At 38.5% G+C, this 20,519-nt stretch overlaps 1 protein-coding gene across 4 annotated transcripts in view; it reads left to right on the forward strand.

The window, feature by feature from the left end:
* The window catches only part of TRIM8 (tripartite motif containing 8), a 56,919-nt gene extending 36,755 nt beyond the window's left edge, over nucleotides 1–20,164 (forward strand). For all 4 annotated transcript variants that reach the window (XM_007421034.4, XM_007421032.4, XM_088132565.1 and 1 more), the window contains 5 exons: nucleotides 5,707–5,802; nucleotides 6,729–6,962; nucleotides 13,876–13,907; nucleotides 14,709–14,824; nucleotides 18,801–20,164. In XM_007421034.4, the coding sequence (XP_007421096.1) occupies nucleotides 5,707–5,802; nucleotides 6,729–6,962; nucleotides 13,876–13,907; nucleotides 14,709–14,824; nucleotides 18,801–19,408 (1,086 nt within the window). In that variant the 3' untranslated portion in view covers nucleotides 19,409–20,164. The remainder of the gene's footprint in view (nucleotides 1–5,706; nucleotides 5,803–6,728; nucleotides 6,963–13,875; nucleotides 13,908–14,708; nucleotides 14,825–18,800) is intronic.
* The last annotated feature ends 355 nt before the right edge of the window (nucleotides 20,165–20,519 follow it).

Below are 20,519 nucleotides of genomic sequence, written 5' to 3' on the forward strand. Positions count from 1 at the left end.
GGTATTTAGTACATTATATTGCTGCATATACAAAGGGTTTGTGGCAGTGATGGTGAATTTGAGTTCTGCTTGCTATCATCTATATAAGGATGTATCAAATACTGATTAGTCATATGTCAAATACTCTTTATCCCAATTAGTTTATGAAACTTCCTGTGGAAGGATTATTTAAGAAAAAAATCTAAGACCAAGATAGGACACTAGATTTCCTAAAAACTGCAAAATTCTCCACTGAACCTTATTTTTTAATTGCCTGTATTATTCAAAATTACCAAAGAAGTCTCAGAATTAGTAATAATTGACCAAAAGGTTCATCCGGTTGCATTTTGAAATCTGTGTCCATCTAAAAACTCTGGAATATTTGTATCGTACTTTAGCTGCACTAAAAAATGGAGGCTATTGTACCTGGGAGCATATTCATTGTTACTGTCATTGACACCTATAAATGTTCCCATGTTAGTGATTATTCAAACAGAAGGCATAGGAAGTCTTCCTTCTTATCTGCATAAAAGATGCATTAAATTTCTCCTTCATTCATTTAAGGGACAAGGAATTCCTATCACATCCATCTCCAGATGTTTGCACCCTATCCTTCCCTATTGCCAAACTCAAAAGCAGATATGCAGAGGTACAAATGTCAGCATTGGGGAGAGACAGAAAGGGGTTAGCCTGTTCCTGAAAAAAACAAATGGACTCATTGCACTTTGTCTTGCTTGTGCTAGGGTGGTCAAGTAGGACAGCCGTAGAATAGTGAAGGCAAAGAGGTGCAGAAGTGGTTCCCCTGCAGCCAAAGCTCCCCTGCCCCATTAACCCTGTTGGATAAAATATTGTCACAGCAATGGTGGATATTCAAAATTCAGGGGGGTCTCAGTTACTGGTAAGCTGAATACCAAGGGCCTCTTTTTTTCTCCTGGGTCTATTACAGCTTTCCTGCACCTAGTTCTCTCCAGATGTGTTAGACTACAACTCCTATCCCCACCAGCCACCATAGATAGTTATGTACTAGTTGGGAATTATGGGGCTGTAGTCCCATTAAATCCAGAAAAAGTACCAGGTTGGGAGAAAGTAATCTCTGGTTTTCAGCAGTTAATGGCATAGATGTTGAAAAGTGATAGATTTGCAGATGCTTCACATTGGTGCCTCCCGCATTTGTTGGTCTATTTTAAATCTTTCATTTTCTATTTAAAAGCTTTGCTCATGTGTACTGCAAATGCCATTGGTCCTACTCCAACACATCAGTGTTTCAATTCAGGGAAAGAGCCGAGGAGTCTGCCAAATGTGGGATGTCCCCATTCCCTAATGAGGAAGAGGTGAGAGGAATGCGAAAAGTCTCAGTTCTTGACTTGTACTGACAGGAAAGTGAATAAAACTAGGCCAGGAACTTCTAGCATTTGCACCCTACTCAGCTCACATTTCTAAATGGATGCTGAATGGACAACAGTACATGGCTTTTTTCCTGTCTGTTTGGGGACACTGATGTTATCTGAATCATACCCAAGCCTTTCACAAAGCTTAGTTTAGCTTTTCTTAATAAACTAGCAGAGTTGCTGAGCTTTTACAAGCGGCTCTGGATGCACTGAGCACCTTTGCCCAGGCAGAATGCAGCTCTCCTTTTAAAAGTTTGAGGATCCCTCAGTGAAACCTGTGGCATCACTTTAGTGAAGTCTTTTAAAGGGTAGGTTAGAGGGAACTAGGTAAGCACCCCCAAGTAGGCAAAAATGAATACTTTTCTCCTTTAGAGGCATGTTTTGCAAGCAGTTTTATTTGGTGTACTGCAGCCCTCAGTTATTTTATCCCAACTTCTGTAGATAATAACAGGGCTCAAGGTGCCTTAGACCTGCAGGAAACTATGAAAACAAGGGAAGAGTTCCAATATTTTTGCTTACTGGAATAGAGAAGATGGCCTTCCTTGCACTTAAATTGATTCTCTCTACTCGAGACCAGAATTAATTCCTTGATTATAAACCTCAAGTGACTATTTATGATAGCAATAATCCCTTTAGAGCTGTCTTTGCTGTTGCCCCCATCTGCCTATTTTAACCAGTTAACCTTTCTCCTTGATCTTCGTTGCCTTCATAGTTTCATTGGGGTGGGGTAGGGGAGAAGCTAGGTAGATTTCCCCATCCAGAGAATGAATGGATAGGAATGGGGGGAATACACCCCCCCAATAGAAGACCATTTGGGGGCTGATAAATTAGGTTGGCTTGTTTTCCCACTTCCCCCACTTCTATTGAAACGGTAACAGAGTATATTTTGTAATATGTTGATAATGAAAAATATGCAGTCACCTATACAGTGAGATTTGGTTCCCCAAAGGTTAGAAATGTGAAGAGTTTGTGTTAAATTAAAATGTTTTGCTGTCTCCTTTATCTCCAGTTCCTGGAGATTTTGTTACCAATTACTAACATAGCTCAAGTAGGAAACATAACTATTTTGCCTAGTGTTTTGAAGAAATAGTTTATTTTAAACTTAAGTATTTAGAATAGTTTTTCCAAGTGGGTTGTTCATCAGAGACATTAGAATACAAATTGCATCATCCCCAGTTAGCTTAGACAGCTGGCTCAGGAAGGCTGACTATGGTGGGTGCCCTCTTAGGAGATTTATCCTATATTTCTTGTCCACAGAAGAGAATGCATCTTCTAGTGTGCTGTCACATCTAAATATATTGTCTAAAAAAAGAATTAAAGAAAATATTACTATTTATAATGATCTTTGGTGCTGATTCTCTGCAATTTATGTAGATTTAAATGGTTAAAATTAAATAATGTATTGACTGTTTTAATTACATGATAGCCCTGGTTTGGATTATTTTTTAAATGCAAATTTTCCCATCCTAAGTTTCACCACCAGCATTTGGGAATGGGCAGCATACAAATAAGATAACTAAATAATCTGTTTTATTTATCACTGCCTAAAACTTCTAGTATTGCACAGAGAATGATGCTGATGCTGATAACGATTTCCCACTGCAGAATTCAGCTTGAATAGTGTCAGTTGAATTTCATTAGTCGGAGGAGGTGGCCAGAAGAGAGAGAATGAAATGAAATGTACAGATGTTTACTTATTTAGCATAATTCATTCTTGATCAGTTCAACATAGTCAAAAGAGCACATGATAAATTTATACTATGGAAGCTTAGTGGATCTAGCTCTTCTTGAAGGTGCCATCTCCATGGGTCCAGGTTCTGAGTTCTCTGGAGGCAGAATGGGTTGCAAATTTTGTAGATAAATATTGACCTTTGGAGGGCTATCCTGTTCAGCTTTTTCTCTAATCTATGTTTCACAAATTTCCCTAGCCAAATTTCAGATACCTACCAGTCAGACCACAATGAATGAATATGACACTACTTAGACTACATATGCATATGCTTACTGCAGACAAGTATCAAATGTGAAGGTCATTTCTCCATAGATATCTAGAAGTCATGTTACTTATAAGACACATCCTTGTACAAATTCAATATGCCAAAATGCATTGTGTCAAACCCATCAGTGTTATCTCGCACAAACTATTTATGACAAATTGTAGGATGTGGCATAGACTTTTTCATGTATGGCATCAGCATTTTTATTTGAGCTATGTAGGGGTCTGTGCTGCTAAACTTTTACCAGCTTAATCCTTATTGCCAGCTAGGTGAGATACCTTTTTATCTAGTGAATAATAACAATTAGTTTATGAGAATGCTTCCCAGTGTGATGTAATGGATTTAGTGCTGGGTTTGAACTAGGGTGACTTGAATCTACTCTGACAAGAATCTCCCTGGGTGGCCTTGGACATGTCAGTGTCTTTCAGCCTAGCCATCTTCATAAGGTTATAAAAATAAAACAACTTCATCTCCATGGAAGTAGGGCAGAGAAGTAAACTGCAGTTGCCTCGGTGATAAGTGGTCAAAAGTAGACAGTTCATACAACAGTTGAAATCACCTTAATCATGTAAAAATAAGTTGCATATCTGGGCAATATTATCTGAAATCAAAGTATGCATTTTATTGTTATGCAGAAGCTGCTTATTGAAGCAAAGGGCAGAAATTCTGCAAGACTGGTTTATCTGGCTCTTCATTATCACAGAAAGCTCATTTGTCTGAAATTACAGTAACGTTCTCTGTTACATTCAACAAGGAAGCTTACTTATCTGAAGACCTGTTTGCCTAAAGTGTTCTCATAAGTCCAATGCCTTCTGAATCAGTGAGGAACCTTTTCTTTTCTTTGTCTCTTCCCCCTCCCCTGCCCAAAAAATCCAGTGAAACAGCTTTTTGATTAGAAAGGGCCTTATCTGCAGTTAGTTCTTTGCATGCATTCATTATGCACTGTCAGGAATTTTTAGACAATTTGATGTAAAATGCTGTCAATTATTTATGTCTATATTGAAGTTTCCTAAAAGGTGCTATAGATAGCTAAGATACCCAAAGTAAAATTCTCTGCTTTACACAATAGTTTTTAGCATTTCAGAAATAACCCAATTTCTAAAAAATTAAGGAGTGATAATATTCTCAGAATTGCAAGAACTTTGAAGGTGAAAAATAAGATCATAATAACAGTAAGGATGAAATAAATACAAAGGAAAGAATCTAAGGTTGCTTTTCCATGGTTAGGTATTTATTATTTTTAATTTCTTGTTAATATAGCTGTAGTATTTATACAATCTCTAATATGCATAGAACAGCTAGTCTGCACTTTTGACTTAGAAAAATTATTTTGGGTGGAAGTTTTATTTTTATTTCTTAAACAAAATACAGTATAGATAAAAGAGTTAGGCAAGATAGCTCATAGCAAAGATTTGAGCAACTGAGGATGCAAAAGTCCATTTCAGAATAAAAAGACTGGCAAAATATTCAGATTTGTGTGCATGTATTAATGTGGGTCTTCTCCCCCCCCAGTACACACCTGTCGCTTACAAAAAAAAATAAAATAAAATAAATGATTTGAGTGAGGCCTTATGTAACAAGGTGGTTACATATGGATCCTGGGAAGGCAGTTCATTTTTTACCTAGAAGCACTGGAAAAAAAGGAAGGCACGTTTCTTTAGTCTTTTAATAATGTCTGCATGGCATTCAAGAGTTTGAGGAAATTTGGGGGCTCAAGAGAAGCAGCATTCCCCCAAAGTTTGCATGGCCCCAACCCTGCTGTGTTTTCAGAAACCCTGGCTTTTTCAGCAGGTCCTGGAGCAGGTGATTTGCAACCCAGATTTTTGATCTATGATTTTGATGTGTCTTTCTTCAACGTGGTTCTTAGCAATCGTATTTTTCTTTGTTGGATTTCTCTTTCTTTGTTCTTTTTTTAGTTCTAATTATTTATACATTGTAAGCCATCGAGTTGCAGTTGCAGTTGAGGTGGCCTATAAGTTGATTGATTAAACAAATAAGAGTCGCATTTAAAATATGTATGGTTCTAGTTCATAGTATATTACCACAGAAGCAGTGATGGTGAAGGGAAGAACAAATCACTTATTTTCCCTGCTTCTAAGCAATTGAACGTTTTTTCACATTTATACCTGATTAACTACTGAAATATAAACCTAGGGTTGCCACCATCATCCAGCTACTTTTTACAGAAAAAATAGTAGAAGATGATTTCCGTGAACTAGTCTTTCATGAGCTTTTCAGCATTCCTTGTAATTATTGTATACCTCTTCAGACTGATTCCCAAGTTTTTCCTCTCCCTTAAAACATCTTAACAGCCTTTCTTCCACCTGTTCTTTCTCTTGCAGAAGATGCTGGTGAAACAGCAAGACCGTCTGGAAGAGCGTGAGCAAGACATTGAGGAGCAGCTGTACAAGTTGGAATCTGACAAGCGCCTGGTTGAAGTAACTTTAATTTCCTACTTCTCTTAATGCTAGAACCAAGAAGAACTCTGAAGCAGTTCATCTATCAAGAAAGTGCCCTTGATAGGAGAATTTCCAGTGGAGGTTTATAGTCTTTGGAATCCCTACAAAATAGATGGCATAGTCATATATTATTGTTCCCCCATGCATGGAACAATTAGAGAATCCTAACCAAAGGCGTTATTTACTGCTCTTTATCATGTTATTTTAATTATACCATTTCAATCTCTCCTACTATGACCTGGAATGAACATGGGAAACCACTGGTCTATAGAGGCTTCCCATGTGCCTTACAACCTTCTTTCTTAAGTCCCTGTCCTCCAGTGCAACTTCCTCTCTCAGAGCTGGAATGGGGGAAGGCCTATCTCTAATCCACTGCATATGAGAAATAAAATAACTTTCATGGTTCAGTTGAGCATTAAGTGGAAAAAATATCCTTCTCCTAGCAGATTTGCATGGGATAGTGGAGGAACTGGGACTAGGAAGGGTGCATCTACATATAACAATTGCATGAAAAAGAAGCCCTGCACACTGCTGGAATGCGGTCCTTGCCATCTTGGCCTGGGATTAGTTTGGCTCAATCTTGATCAAGGGCAAAAGCAAAAAATATTTTCTTGCAGACTCTTCATAGCTGATTGGGACCGTTTGCTAAGATGTGCATTGTCATGCCCTGACCACTCTGTTGAATTTACATCTTGAAGTAACTTTATTCTTATAACATCTATATAGCCCAATAGAGCAGAGCAAGTGACCTTGTGTAAAAAGAGAGAGAGAGAGAGAGAAAGTAAAAATTGCCTAAAATAAATTTTCTGTATCCAGTACTACCACCACTACTTGTTATGAATGATATAGTAAATAAATAAGAAGGGAGATTGACTCTGGGCACTTTTTTTTCTTTATACTAATAGGAGAAGGTGAGCCAGCTGAAGGATGAGGTGCGCCTACAGTATGAGAAGATGCATCAGATACTTGATGAAGACCTGCGCAAAACAATGGAGATCCTCGATAAGGCCCAAGCCAAATTCTGCAATGAGAATGCTGCCCAGGTGCTGCATCTGAGTGAGCGCATGCAGGAAGCCAAGAAACTGCTCAGCTCTGTTCAGGTCATGTATGACAAGACAGAAGACATCAACTTCATGAAGGTGAAGTGGAGTGTGTTTGGGGAAGGAGAGGGCTGGGTTGAGTACTTAGTAGAATAAAGGAAGGATTCAGAGCTTAGAAGAATCACTTCAAGCCAGTACTGGATGCATCAAGCTTACAGTTGTAACTTCATTTCCAGCTTTTGTCTCCCATCCTGGAAATAGAAGTTCCTTCTTTCGCCCCTCTCTCCATTGTCCCCTTTTGAGCCTGCATATGCCTGCTCCATCCCTTTGCGTTTGTTTTTCCCAAGTTACCCTGATGAATCCTCCAGATTTACCTGGCAAAACTATTTTATCTTAGAATAGATATAGATATAGCTTTATTTGTTTTATTATTTTGGTGTGGCTTCTATCTTTAGTACTGTTGAAGTTTCTCTAGCAACAAGCAAACTTATTGCACAGAGAGAGAATGGAAGAATATCTGTTCCTCTGGAAAAGAGTATTCAATTGTTATTCTGTTTCCCTGTTTGATATAGAAATGCAGTCACTGTTTCTGCATGTTTAAATACTACTTTGTCCACAAAGTATGAGAATGCAAAAAAAAAAAATGGTTTATAGAAGTAATAAGGGAAGTGGTACAAAGTCTGATAGAAAAATTCTGGCATAAAGTAGGACAGGTCTTTACAGGTCTTTACTCTCAGCTCTCATGGATGGATGAAAACATTCAGCGTTCCAAGCTAAGACCCATACAGTTTCTGCATATGAAGAATTAGCTGTCAAAATTAACAGTGGGATTTAAAGTTATTGGTTGTTGAAAATGAACCCATGCAGAGAACTATTTTACCTTTCATTTTACCATACAGTAAACCATGGGGACATCCAAATGTGTGGTTAATCTTAACCACTTGGCATTGACTAAGGACTTAACCGGTGATAAATGTTAAACCTGGATACTTTGGTAGAGTAATAGTTTCTTAGAGCTCCTTCTTACTTGTGTATGAATATTCATGAACAAAATATATGTTTTAGTTTAAGTAGAGCAGATGACTTAAATTGGACAGGTGCTAAACTCCTATTTTATATATGGTGTTGTCAGCCAAGGTGTTGCTGAATATACAGCAAGAAAAGTTCATAATATAACAACATTCTTAGCTTTAAGCCTTTGGATGAATTTGGATGGGTCATCATCTCTTGGCCCAACCCGCCTCGCATGGATAAAATGGTCCCCTAAATTACACTGTCCCGCGCTACCTAAAAGAACTAGCAGCAGTGACATGTGAATATCAGCAATGTGATAACCATATTCTTGAATACACATAGCACATCAATCTTGAACCCCTGGTTCCTCTGAGCCCATTTTGGCCCCAGAGTTTCCTCTTCCTAAATGTGCAAGGCTGAAATTTTTTAACTTTTTATTTGTGCCTTATGGGCCGGGAGAGTTGTAAGGGGCAAAAAATATACCCTTTTACACCCTGAGCCAGAGTTTCTCATAGGAGAGGACTTGAGGGGTACAACAGGTGCCTTAACTTTCTATGATAGTAACTGATTCAAAGGAGATCAAACAAAGATAGAAGTATACTGGAATTCTGAACAGTAGAAATATCAACATCCAAGATATCTTAGAAGATATTCTCTTCTTAAAAGAACCTCTAGTACTAGAAGATAAAGTTAGATCCAGTCATTACTAAGTCAGAAGGCTGCAGGAATTGTTGGAATATCGATAGAAATATGGCAAGCAATAGAAGAAGAATCAGTAAATGTTCTAATCAAGCTATACCAGCAAATTTGGAAAACAACAGTTGGAAGAAGTCAGTTTGCATACCAATACCAAAAAAAATTAGACTTAACAGTGTGTACAAACTATCATACAATATCCTTAATTTCACATGCGAGCAAAATAATGTTTAGGATCATCCAACACAGATTAGAACCCTCTGTGGAAAGGGAGATGCCAGATATTCAAGCTGGCTTAAGAAAAGGTCAAGGAACAAGATATATTATTGCTGATACATTCTGGATAGTTGAGAAAGCCAAAAAATACTTTAAAAAAAAGTCAATATGTGTTTCACTGATTACTGAGAGGCCTTCAATTGTATTGATCATGTCAAGCTGTGGAATATACTTAGAAAAGTGGGAATCCTAGAACATCTCATTGTCCTCATGCAAAACATACTCAAGTTAGGAAGCCACAATATGGACAGAACAGACTGGCTCCATGTTGGCAAAGGAGTAAGACAAGGCTGTATACTCTCCCCTTACTTATTCAACCTATATGTGGAATATATATTGAGGGAAGCTTGTTTGGAAGAAGATGAGCGAGGTTTTAAAATTGGTGGAGAAACATCAATAATCTGTGCTGTGCTGATGATAATACCCTGATAGCTGAAAATGAAAATGATCTGGAAGCTCTAGTAATGAAAGTCAAGGAACACAGTGAAAAAAATGGGACTAAGATTAAAGAAGACCAAACTAATGCCAGTGGATACAGCATTAGATTTGACCATGAAGATATTGAAGTAGTGGATAGCTTCTCCTTAATAGATCAACTATAAGCAGTAAGGGAAACAGCAGTCAAGAAATACCCACTACAAATTAGGACTTAGTAGAATAGCAGTAAAGGCCTTGGAAAAGATATTTAGATATTGGGATGTATCTTTATATACAAACATCAGAATGGTGCAGGCAGTGGTTTTCCTGTCTAAGAAGCAGGATAGAAAAAATATGGATAGCCAAGAAAACAAAACAAAGCAAAAAACAAAACAAAAAAGGATCATTGAGTAAATCAACCCAGAGTTCTCACTTGAGACACAAATGACCAGGCTCAAATTATCATACTTCAGACACATTATATAAACTTAGTTCTCTTGAGAACTCTGTAATACTGGGAAAAGTGGAAGGAAAGAGAAAAAGAGGACAACCAGCAGCAAGGTGGATTCTCAGCAATTGGTGCATTGATGGAAGATCTGAAGGACCAGATTGGGGACATATTATCCTGGAGAAAATCTACGTGGTCACTAAGAGTTGATACTGACTTGATGGCATAACATCAGTCAGTCAACTCTCTATAAAGCTTAAGGTGCAAGTATTTCTCTCTTAAATCCCTCTAAACCCTAAAACACACAGAAAACAAATTCAACGCTGTCCATTCTAATGATATTGTGGCATCACTTACCACATTTCTTGTAGCTCTTAGGATAGGAAGTTCTAGTTCAGCCACTGGACAGAGATGGATTTAGATGGATATTCCAAATAACATTCCTTTAAGATAGGTTAGGCTAAGGGATTCAGTTGATGATTCGGTTGACTGTTCCTTAAAATAGCTGTGCATCTGGTGCCCATCAGATGTATTGGGCAACAAGTGCCAGCTAGGGCAAATTCTGGAGGTTTTAGCCACCATGTCTCAAAGGATACCAGGTTGAGGAAAGTTGTCTTAAGGATTAAGGCAAAGATAGCAATATTACTATCTGCCATAACAGTTATTGTACAGTTGAAATAAAATAATTACAATACTGGTTTCTCTTCAGATTGTATAAACAATTACAATTTTGGTGAAGTGGCCCAAGGGCAGAACCCAACCAAAATCTTTTAGGTTTAGGGAGACGGATTTGAGATTCAGATGCTTTTAACAGCTTATCTAGGATGATGGATTTCCCATGTAGTTGGAGATGCCCAGTCAACCCTCCTCCTGATTTCCTAAATGGAACCTTCTCAGATCATACAGCAGATGAATGAAGAAAAAGATTGCTTCAGACCATGTACTCTGGATAAGGTTCCACTGAGCCTTCTTTGTTAAAATCTTCTCATGTAGACCAAATGGCCTACTTCTCAGTTTAGAAAGTTTCTTCACCTCTTGAACAGTATTTATTTATTTGTTTGATTTCTATAGCCGCCCTTCTCAACAAGTAATTCTGGGCAGCATACAATCATAAAAACATAAAACAATATAAATACATATGGCAGAGAAGGTGCATAGAAATGGGTAGAAACAACTGGGAGAAGACAGTCCCTTAGGTAACCTGGTCCCAAGCCGTGAAGGGCTTTAAAGGTGACAACCAGCACCTTGAATTCCACCCAGAAGCACACTGGTAACCAATGCAGCTCATGTAGTAGTGTTACATGTGTCAAATATCCGACACCATTTACTACCCACACAGCCACATTCTGCACCAGTTGAAGCTTCTGAATGTTCTTCAGGGACGGTCCCATGTAGAGCGCATTGCAGTAATCCAGACAAGAGGTCACAAGGGCATGAATGACTTTGAGCAAAGCCTCCTGGTCCAAGAACAGGCACAACTGGCACACAACCCGAAGGTGTGCAAAAGCCTTCCCAGCCACAGCTGCTACCTGCTCTTTTAGCAGGAGCCGTGAGTCCAAAAGGACTCCCAGATTGTGCACTGGGTCTGTCTGGGGCAGTGCCAGCTCATCCAGGACCAGTGATGGAAAAACCTTGTCACCGGAAGGCCCAAATACCCAAAGCTACTCAGTTTTGCCTGGGTTGAGTTGAAGCCCATTGCACTCCATCCAGACCCTTAAAGCCTTCAGACACTGGGACAGGACATCCACAGCATCATTCAGGCAGCCCGGGATGGAGATATAAACCTGGTTATCATCAGCATATTGATGATACCTCACCCCAAACCATTGGATCACCTCACCCAGTGGCCTCATGTAGATGTTAAATAGAGGAGAGAGAACTGAGCCCTGGGGCACCCCACAAAGTAGCTGGTGCAGACTGGATCTCTCCCCCCCATCAACACCAACTGGAACCAACCTTGGAGGAAGGAGGAGAACCAGCGCAACACAGTGCTGCCCACCCCCAACTCCCGAAGCTGGTCCAGAAGGATTCCATGATCAATGGTATCGAAGGCTGATGAGAGGTCTCCATCCTGCTCCTGCCAGAGGTCATCTGAGAGTGTGATCAATGCCATCTCAGTCCCATAACCTGGCCTGAACCCTGACTGAAAAGGGTCCAGATAATCTGCTTCCTCCAGGGTCCTCTGCAGCTACCACATGACCACTTTCTCCCCAACCTTCCCTAAAAAGGAGAGGTGGGAGACTGGATGAAAACTGTCCAGATTAGTTGGGTCAAGCGATGGGCTCTTGAGGAGAGGGTGCACCACTGCCTCCTGAAGAGCTAACAGAACCACCCCCTTCTCAAGGAGTTATTAACCACCATCCAAACCCAATCATGCGTTCCCTCCTGGGCAGCTTTAACCAGCCAGGAGGGACATGGATCTAACAGAAGTGGCCAAACTAGCTGCAAGGGCCCTGTCCACTTCCTCAGGTGCAACGGGATCAAACTCCCCCCAGATAACCATGCAAGACTTAGCCCCTATAGCCTCCACTGGTGCTGCTTTAAAGCTAGAGTCTAATGTAGAGCAGATGTGAGTGACTTTATCCACAGGATTCACAGCATATTGCTCACAGTGATCCTGTGAAACTGACTAGGAGAGACTGGGTCACCCAAAATAGGGCCGCTGGGTGACTATCTGCAGATGCAATAAGGGCAGAGAAATCACATTTTGCCACCCTTACTGTCACAAGGTAGGTTCTAATAGCGGCTCTAGCTCGTGTTCGACCATCTTCACTCCCTGTCTTCTGCCAGGAGCACTCTAGGCATCTCTTAGCCCTCTTTAGTTCCCTTATCATGGAAAGTTACAGGAACCATGGGCATGGAGAGGCCACTCAGGCATGGTCTGATCCAAAGCCACAGCCGCTCTCCCATTCTATGCGGCCACCAAGGTTTCAGTCAGACCATACTTTCCAGAACAACCCCAAGCTCCCTCTGAAACCCAATCAGGTCCATTAGTTGCTTGGGGTGGGCTGATCTAATAGGTCCAGCCTTCCTGCAGAGGGGAGTGGTGCCAGAAAATGTAATAGGCAAAATATTGTCTATTAAAAAGAATCTTCCATGTAAATCTCAATAATTGATTGGCAAGATATTTACATCCTACTAGAATATTTCATTAACTGAGTTGATACATCATATTTTGCCTAATTGTGATTCAGCAAGAGTCCCAAGCCAGACTACTAGAAGAATGGCAGAGGGAGTTTAAAAAAAAAATTCTATGCCAGAATGTGATGTGATTGTCATTATATTAACATTCAGTGGATGTATAAAGCCAAGAAGTTATAGTGAAATGAAAGCAATAGTTCTAATCTTGTGCTCCAGAATCCTGGGTCTGTCTATTATATACTGCAGCTGAAATGATAAAGACCAGAATCAATATGGTGCAACAGATAAGTTGTTGGATTTCCACCTAACTCAAAAGGTTTGCTTAGTAATTTCTGCTAGTTGTTTCAGAGAGTAGATAATAAAAACTTGTAAGATTAATTTAAAAAGCTTTCTTATTTTCACCTTTGAAGTCTAAGAGATCACAGCAAATCTATCTAAAACCAAGAAGCATTGTGTAAACTACTAGTATTTGTTTTGCAATTAACCTAAGGTATATTATACACCATTAAAGATTGAGCTTGAATAGCTAATTCCATACTGATCCCGCACAACATTTCAGTTCAACAGAGAAATAAAGGGGTGTCAGTAGAATCATAATGTAATATTGTATGTACTTCAGAATGCCCTACATATATTCTCATGAACTTTACAACAACTCTGAAAAGCAATCTGGATTATCTTTCTGAGAAGAATTTGCCACCTACCTTGATCGTATCCATAATGGTGGCCACTAGATTCCAGAGTTTCAGCCAGAAGTCATTCTTGTTACCTGAGAAACTTTGGAAAATGCAGAGAATGAATCTGATAATACGCAAAACATATGATCCTGTATAGCTATGATCCCTGTCAAATAGTGTGGTTATACAGTATTGGTGGATTGTTGGGGATGAACTGAACAAATTTTATATAAGTGGTGGGAACACCCCAGAAATCTGCAGAACTGGGCAAACTGAAGTTGATGTGCCATCAGAGGTCTGTATGACTGACAACTACTGATTCTATTTCCTTGTTCTTTCCTAGAATACAAAGTCGGTGAAGATCTTGATGGATAGGTAAGAAACCTATTTTGTAGCGATTTGGGGTTGCATAATAAAGGGTGGTTTGTGATGCAGGAAGTCCAGATAATACTCTGAGTGGATGCAAAGATAACATTATCAAAGCTGATCTCTTTTCTAAGTTGCCATTATAACCACTGCTTATTGTTGCTCTGTAATGGAACTCTCTGTTGGGTAGTTTATCCAGAGAGAGGGTTCAACAAAATGACAAGAATAATCCAAATATGGGAAATATAAGCTTTGCTTCTGCACTGATAGAATTTAGTTATGGTTTAGTTTCTTTGTGCTTTAGTTTCTGCTGTACCCTTGTGTTACTTGTGTCTACTCAAATGAGAGCAAAGAAATTGGTGCTTTGAATTCTGGCCTATGTCTGCAAAGCCAGAGAATCCTCATAAATAAAACAAACTTCTGTGTTAGTGACAGAAATGTGTTGTAAGAAAAAGGTATTAGTTTAGGTGGGGTTTGGAAATTGAGAATACCATTTTCTTCTAAAGATTTAGAAGAAATACTATTAGAAAGACATAGAGTTGGGAAATCTTGAATCTACAAAATTGTCTTCTTACAAGAGGAAAGAAGGATTTGTGGAGGAAAGAAGATTCTTCTTAGGGATACAGAAAAAAAGTTTGCCAGAATCCACTGGGAGAGAAATCTTTGAATAATTGAGGCTTCTCTCAAATTAGCAGAATGATGGAGCTGTAAGAAAGACTCAAATAGCCTAACAAGAGGCATTGTGGGTGTTTTTCCAGCTGGCTTTCATTAAAGAAATACATTGTAATAGATTGTAATGCTCATTTTAAGGACTCAGAACTGCACAGGAGGCAGTCTGCCTCCTCCTAAGATTGGCCACCTCAATTCCAAGCTCTTCCTGAATGAGATTGCCAAGAAGGAAAAGCAGTTGCGGAAGCTCCTGGAAGGTGAGTGATGTTCCCATGACATTTCATCACTTGTATACTCACTATTAAATTTCCATTAGCATGAATCAGGGGCAGAGTATCTTTCTGCTCCATTTTTTTTAACAATTATTTTTGAAAATTGGGAACCACAGGAGACAAGTAATGGCAGTGTGACATCATATATGTGGACTGGACATTTTTTGTCAAGGGGTGATTGGATTGGGTTTTACATCTCTTCCCACAGGAATAAGCAGGGAACTGCACAACATATTCACAGATTTGCTTCTATATTTCAGGAACATAATCCTAGGTGGGTCTGCGATCCATAGGATAGGGATTTTAAAACTGTACATGGTCTGCCATCTGTCTATATCTGGCAAAAATATTAACTTATCTGACTTTGGTGTTATTTCTTCTAATTTGTCTTGAGTTTCTTTACACTGTGCTGCTTTTTAATTAGCCGTAAAGGGGTTAGGGGATTGTGGCATGGATGTGACACAAAATGATGTTCTTCAGAGCCACAATATTTTCACTATACATTGTTAGTCCCCGATCTGCCAAGATTAAGGTGAATTTTAGAAGCAAAAGGCATTCTGCAATTTTTTTTTAGCACAGTGGACTTAATAGTGCAGGAAAAATAACTCAGACATTCAGATGTCTTGGCTATCTCCAGCCTAACCTCTAGAATAGAAATAGGAAACCTATGTCCTTCCAAATGTTGTTAGACTCCCAACTCCCACCATTTGCCATTTTGATTGGAACCATAATCCAAAAGCATTGGAAGGATCATAGGATTCCTACTCTCTGCTGGCTGGCTTTAATGCAGGAAAGAAGTTAAAAGAGGTACAGGCTCTTTTATTTAAGAGATTCTTCCAATCACTGCTATGCTGCTGACTCCCCTGAGTAATTCTGTAGCAACATAAATGTTTTTATTATTCTTAGTCCAGTGCCTGGTTGATGGGTATAGATTGTAATTCAAAACATTTGGAGGCTGCTATTTTCACCAGCTATAGTTTGGCTTCATTCAGTTGCATTTGGTATGGGTGTTAATGGGTTAAACTTTGACACAAAGGATGAAAAAGTGGTTATAAATGCATCACCCCTTGGCTCTAGCATATTGAGGACATTTCTAGGTGGCATTTCTATATTCCCCAAATTATTTCTAAATATTAAAAGTTGGAAAAAATGCTAAATCACCAAATATTATAAGATTTCAGCACTTACACATGAGATCTTACAGAATTTCAGGTGAAAATGATAAAATCCTATGAGATGTTGGTGTTCTTGTTAGATTTTATATAGTTATATTGATCAATGATGTCTACATTACTGCATGAGATCATGGTATGGTGGCTGAAAAGGTTACCAATTCCTGATTTACCATATTTGTGAATAATTATTTTAATTTTTATACTCTTTGCTTATATGGGAATATTTTGTATATCAGAAGAATATTTCCATGAGATGACATTAGATGGCAAATATTCAGTGTAATATGAAATGCTATACAATCTCTTCAAATAAATATTCACAGAAATAATTCATTAGAAAATGATGAACAGTGTAAGGTATTACCTCCAAAAATCTAACCACCTAAAATTCAATATTAAATATTAATACCCCATCCCCCAGTTGCAGTTAGTATTTCCAATTAGACTGAATAGGACTTTTTTATTTAAAGTCTCCATGTGGTTATTTATGCACATTATTGTTATATGGGACATACACCGCTTTCAAGATGTAAATATGATTATAGTTTATAGCCATTTTTATAGCTGCCAACTGGAAGCTTAGGAAGAAAACAGATTTCAGAATAATTTCACTGGAGTAATCAATTATTTTTCAAGATAGATTACTTATAGCAAAAAGTATTGCAGTTAAGCTTGGTGGTACAGCATATGCATAGGCCTGTGTATGCTTTAGCGTTTCATTGTATCTATTAAAGGAGAATGGCATGAACTTGGTCAAAGGTTGCCCACTTTGGTTGCAGTATGATCCATATCAAAACTTCTTTCTGTTTAAGAAAGTTCAGAAAGTTAACCTGGTTAACTCTGAAATTTCTTTATACAATCCCGATAGATTATATGTATTATAGCCCCAGCAATAGAAGACATAACACACATATTATGTGAATGTCAATTGTATAAGAAAGAGAGAGATCAGTATCTTGGACTGCACAGTAGATGAACAGCCTGTTGGGATCCTTATATTAAAACAACGTATTTCATGTGCGGTCAGGATCCAAAAATTACATATAATACGGCCCTTTATTTGAACAAAACACTACAGGGGTAACATGGAAATATGATTTGCATTTTCTTTTACTTATTTCTTTTATTATATTTTTAACATATGGTCTTACTACTTTCTGTGTTTTATATTTTGTATTCTGAAATGGCCTAATGGCTAATCAATAAAGTATTACCGTGTATTATGTGTCTGAGAGTTATTTTGTGTTGGCTTAATATTGCCCTGAGATTGTAATCATGATGAAAATAGACACTCCTTTGCTTACTAACTTTGCCCAAGTTATATAATAATAGAATTACTACAAATTTCAGGTAGAAGCATAATATTGTGAAAGCGTTGTACTGAGGCCAATGTCAGTGTGTTTTATGCACCCCCAAGCTAACTTTTACCTTTACTAGCAAGTAACAGTTACATCATGCCCAAATGATTATGGGCTACAGAATTAATACAGTTGAGACAAATACAGTGATATATTACTCATAAAGGACAATTCCTTTAGTTTGGGGCATTTTGAGGTTCTTCATAAAATGTCCATCTCCATTTCTGTGTCCATTTTTATATACACTGAATAATACTTTAAGATTGCATCATGCATGAAAATGGCTAGCAACCTAATCTTCAGGAGATGAAAATGTACCAAAAGTGCATTTTCACTGAGTTTCCTGGTATTCAGTGAAGTATTTCTTGCTGGAATCCATATAAAAAGTGTTTAATTGTTAATGTGTATGTGTCCCAGATTACATACTTCTGGCAAAAGTGCACAATGTTAGTATTTCCAATTAGACTTAATAGGACTTTTTTATTCAAAGTCTCCAAATGGTATATGTTATGCTGAAATTGTTTGATACTTGAATTTAGTGACCAAGAAGTCAGGATCAAGAAGCTGCCTCAGATCAGATTGTTTCTTTTCATCACATTAGTAGTAGTAATCTGATCTGATTGAGAAAAAGTAACTAGAAAGTAAGTTAGAAGGGAGATAATGAGCAACAAGAACAGAGAGGAGGTTAACTGGTTGTAGTTGTAAGTAATACAAAACAGTCAAGTTTGGCTGATTCTTGAATGGATTCCTGTAAGAAGGATAGGAAGCTCTTTAAGGATTCAAAATTGCGTGTTACAAGGATGAAATTGGGTGATTGGGACAAGCAATTCACATTCATCTGTTGTTGGAGAAATTACTATGAGAATGCATCTTAGCTCTTTCAGGATTGCAAACCCCACTCCACACTTTATCTTGATGTAAGTCAAGAAATGGATACATTGGAAAGCATAAACTTATGAGCCCATTGTTCTGAGTTCCAGAAATCCAGGTTCTGCACCAAAACTCTATTTGACTTTGTTATGCATATTGGAAAACACTGCATGTTAGCACCATCTTCAAGGTCTTTCCAGTTGATTATAGATAACAGCATTTGATGAAATGTGTGTTCTCTTTCCATTTGTTCATTGTAAGAACTGAAGGCCAGCAGACAGCTCCATCTAAACCGTAGAGGCCCCGAGACATTGCTTTTGTGGGAAGCATAAAAGGTTAGGGACAGCTGAAATAGATAATCAGGGTTTTTTTCCCCCTAGCTTCTGTTTGTTTTGAGATCATGTCTGTCTTTGGCATTATCTGCTAGAGTTGATTATATTACTAGCAAACATGTGGATCTGTGCAGCTGTAGGTGCTTTTTCTGACTTAATCGTTCAGCTGAAAAAGAGTGACTTTTTGATAATGGAGATATCATCTATTTTCTCTGTTTCATTTCAGGTCCCTTCAGTACACCAGTGCCATTCCTGCAGAGCATCCCTATGTACCCTTGCAGTGTCAGTAACTCAGGAGCTGAGAAACGCAAGCACTCCACAGCTTTCCCAGAAGCCAGCTTCTTGGAGCCATCCTCGGGACCCGTTGCCAACCAGTACGTCAGCCAGGGGGCTTCGGCTGGTGAAGGCCAGTCTGCACAACCCATGGTGCCTTGTAGCTCCACCCAGCACATAGTAGGACTCCCCAGTGGCCCCCAACCAGTTCACTCCAGCTCAATGTTCAACCCTTCTCACTACCCCAACAGCACATCATCTCAGCAGTCTGTGCTGTCTCAGTATGGTGGGCGCAAAATTCTTGTCTGCTCAGTGGACAACTGTTACTGTTCCTCAGTATCCAATCACAGTGGGCATCAGCCCTACCCACGATCCGGCCACTTTCCATGGACAGTGTCATCACAGGAATATTCCCACCCACTCCCACCTGCTCCATCTGTACCTCAATCGCTTCCAGGATTGGCAGTGAGAGAATGGATTGATGCATCTCAGCAACATGGACGCCAGGATTTCTATAGAGTTTATGGTCAGCCTTCCACCAAACACTATGTCACCAGTTAACCATCTGGTTTTGGTAGAATCCTGTTGATTTTTGAATTTTTTTTAAATCTAGTTTTTGTTGTTGTTTTAAATCAAATCCATTTCCATCTATCCCTACCACATGCCAGATTCAGAGTCGGGCATTGCTGTCATCTGTTATTTCTAATTTAATTCTTTAAATTCCTTTCTTTGTATCAGGTTGGGGATGGGAAACTGTGGGAAAAAATTAAGAATTTCAATCAAGTATCTGCTTTTGGATCATGTGACATTGCAACTTTCCTGTGGGGAAAACTTAAAGGGACAGATGATCCTTTTTTTTATTTCAAAGTCTGGGCTCTTTGGTTTTCCTTTTAATTTTTTTTTCCTTCCCATTTTTAAGAAGAAATTTCTATCATTGATTCATTAAGAAATGACACTTGTAGAGTTTTTTTTAAGACTGATTTTTTTTTGTGTGTTAAAAGGCCACATATCGTACATATTGGCATTTTTTTTTCTTCTTTCAGAGATTTGTAAATACACAATGGCAGGAAATGAAATGCACAAAAAAGGGAAAAGAAACTTAAAAAAAAAAATTAAAAATCTGTTTTAGTTTCCAGGAGGGAAGTGTGTGCCTAAGTACACACATGGCTTCCTGTGTTTTGTTGATGCAACTTCCTCTAACAAGCACTTTGTATTAAAAAAAATGGACTTCCTGTTATAAAATGCAGGTATTTATTCTGTAACCAATTTTAGAACACACACACAAAATATTCAAATAAATGTGATCACTTAGTGCAATGCCTTGTTCTGGTTTGCCTGTGTGGGCACTGCTTTACCCAACTGTGTCTGGGAATAAGGACGTGTTGCTCAGATAGGAATCTGATAGCTTTTAAAAAATAGATTACTCTCTTCTTTGTCTCTGCATGCCCTTTGGAATAACTCAAAATAGAAATTCAGTAATAGGGTAAATATTGAAAAGGTGGGTTAAAATATCTGGCAGCATCCTATTATACAGTGAAATAGGAATGTCATTTCTGTTTGGATGTAATGAAAACATGGACTGAACATGAATCAGAACAGTAGTTCAGAATAAAAGGCACATATAATGTGTGGGTGCTATAATTAAGAATGATGTGCACATTGCGTAATAGTC

This window comes from Python bivittatus, unplaced genomic scaffold (assembly GCF_059951505.1).
Source record: "Python bivittatus isolate LINGU-HERP-01145 unplaced genomic scaffold, Pbiv_v1 ctg000980_np1212, whole genome shotgun sequence".
Taxonomy (NCBI): domain Eukaryota; kingdom Metazoa; phylum Chordata; class Lepidosauria; order Squamata; family Pythonidae; genus Python; species Python bivittatus.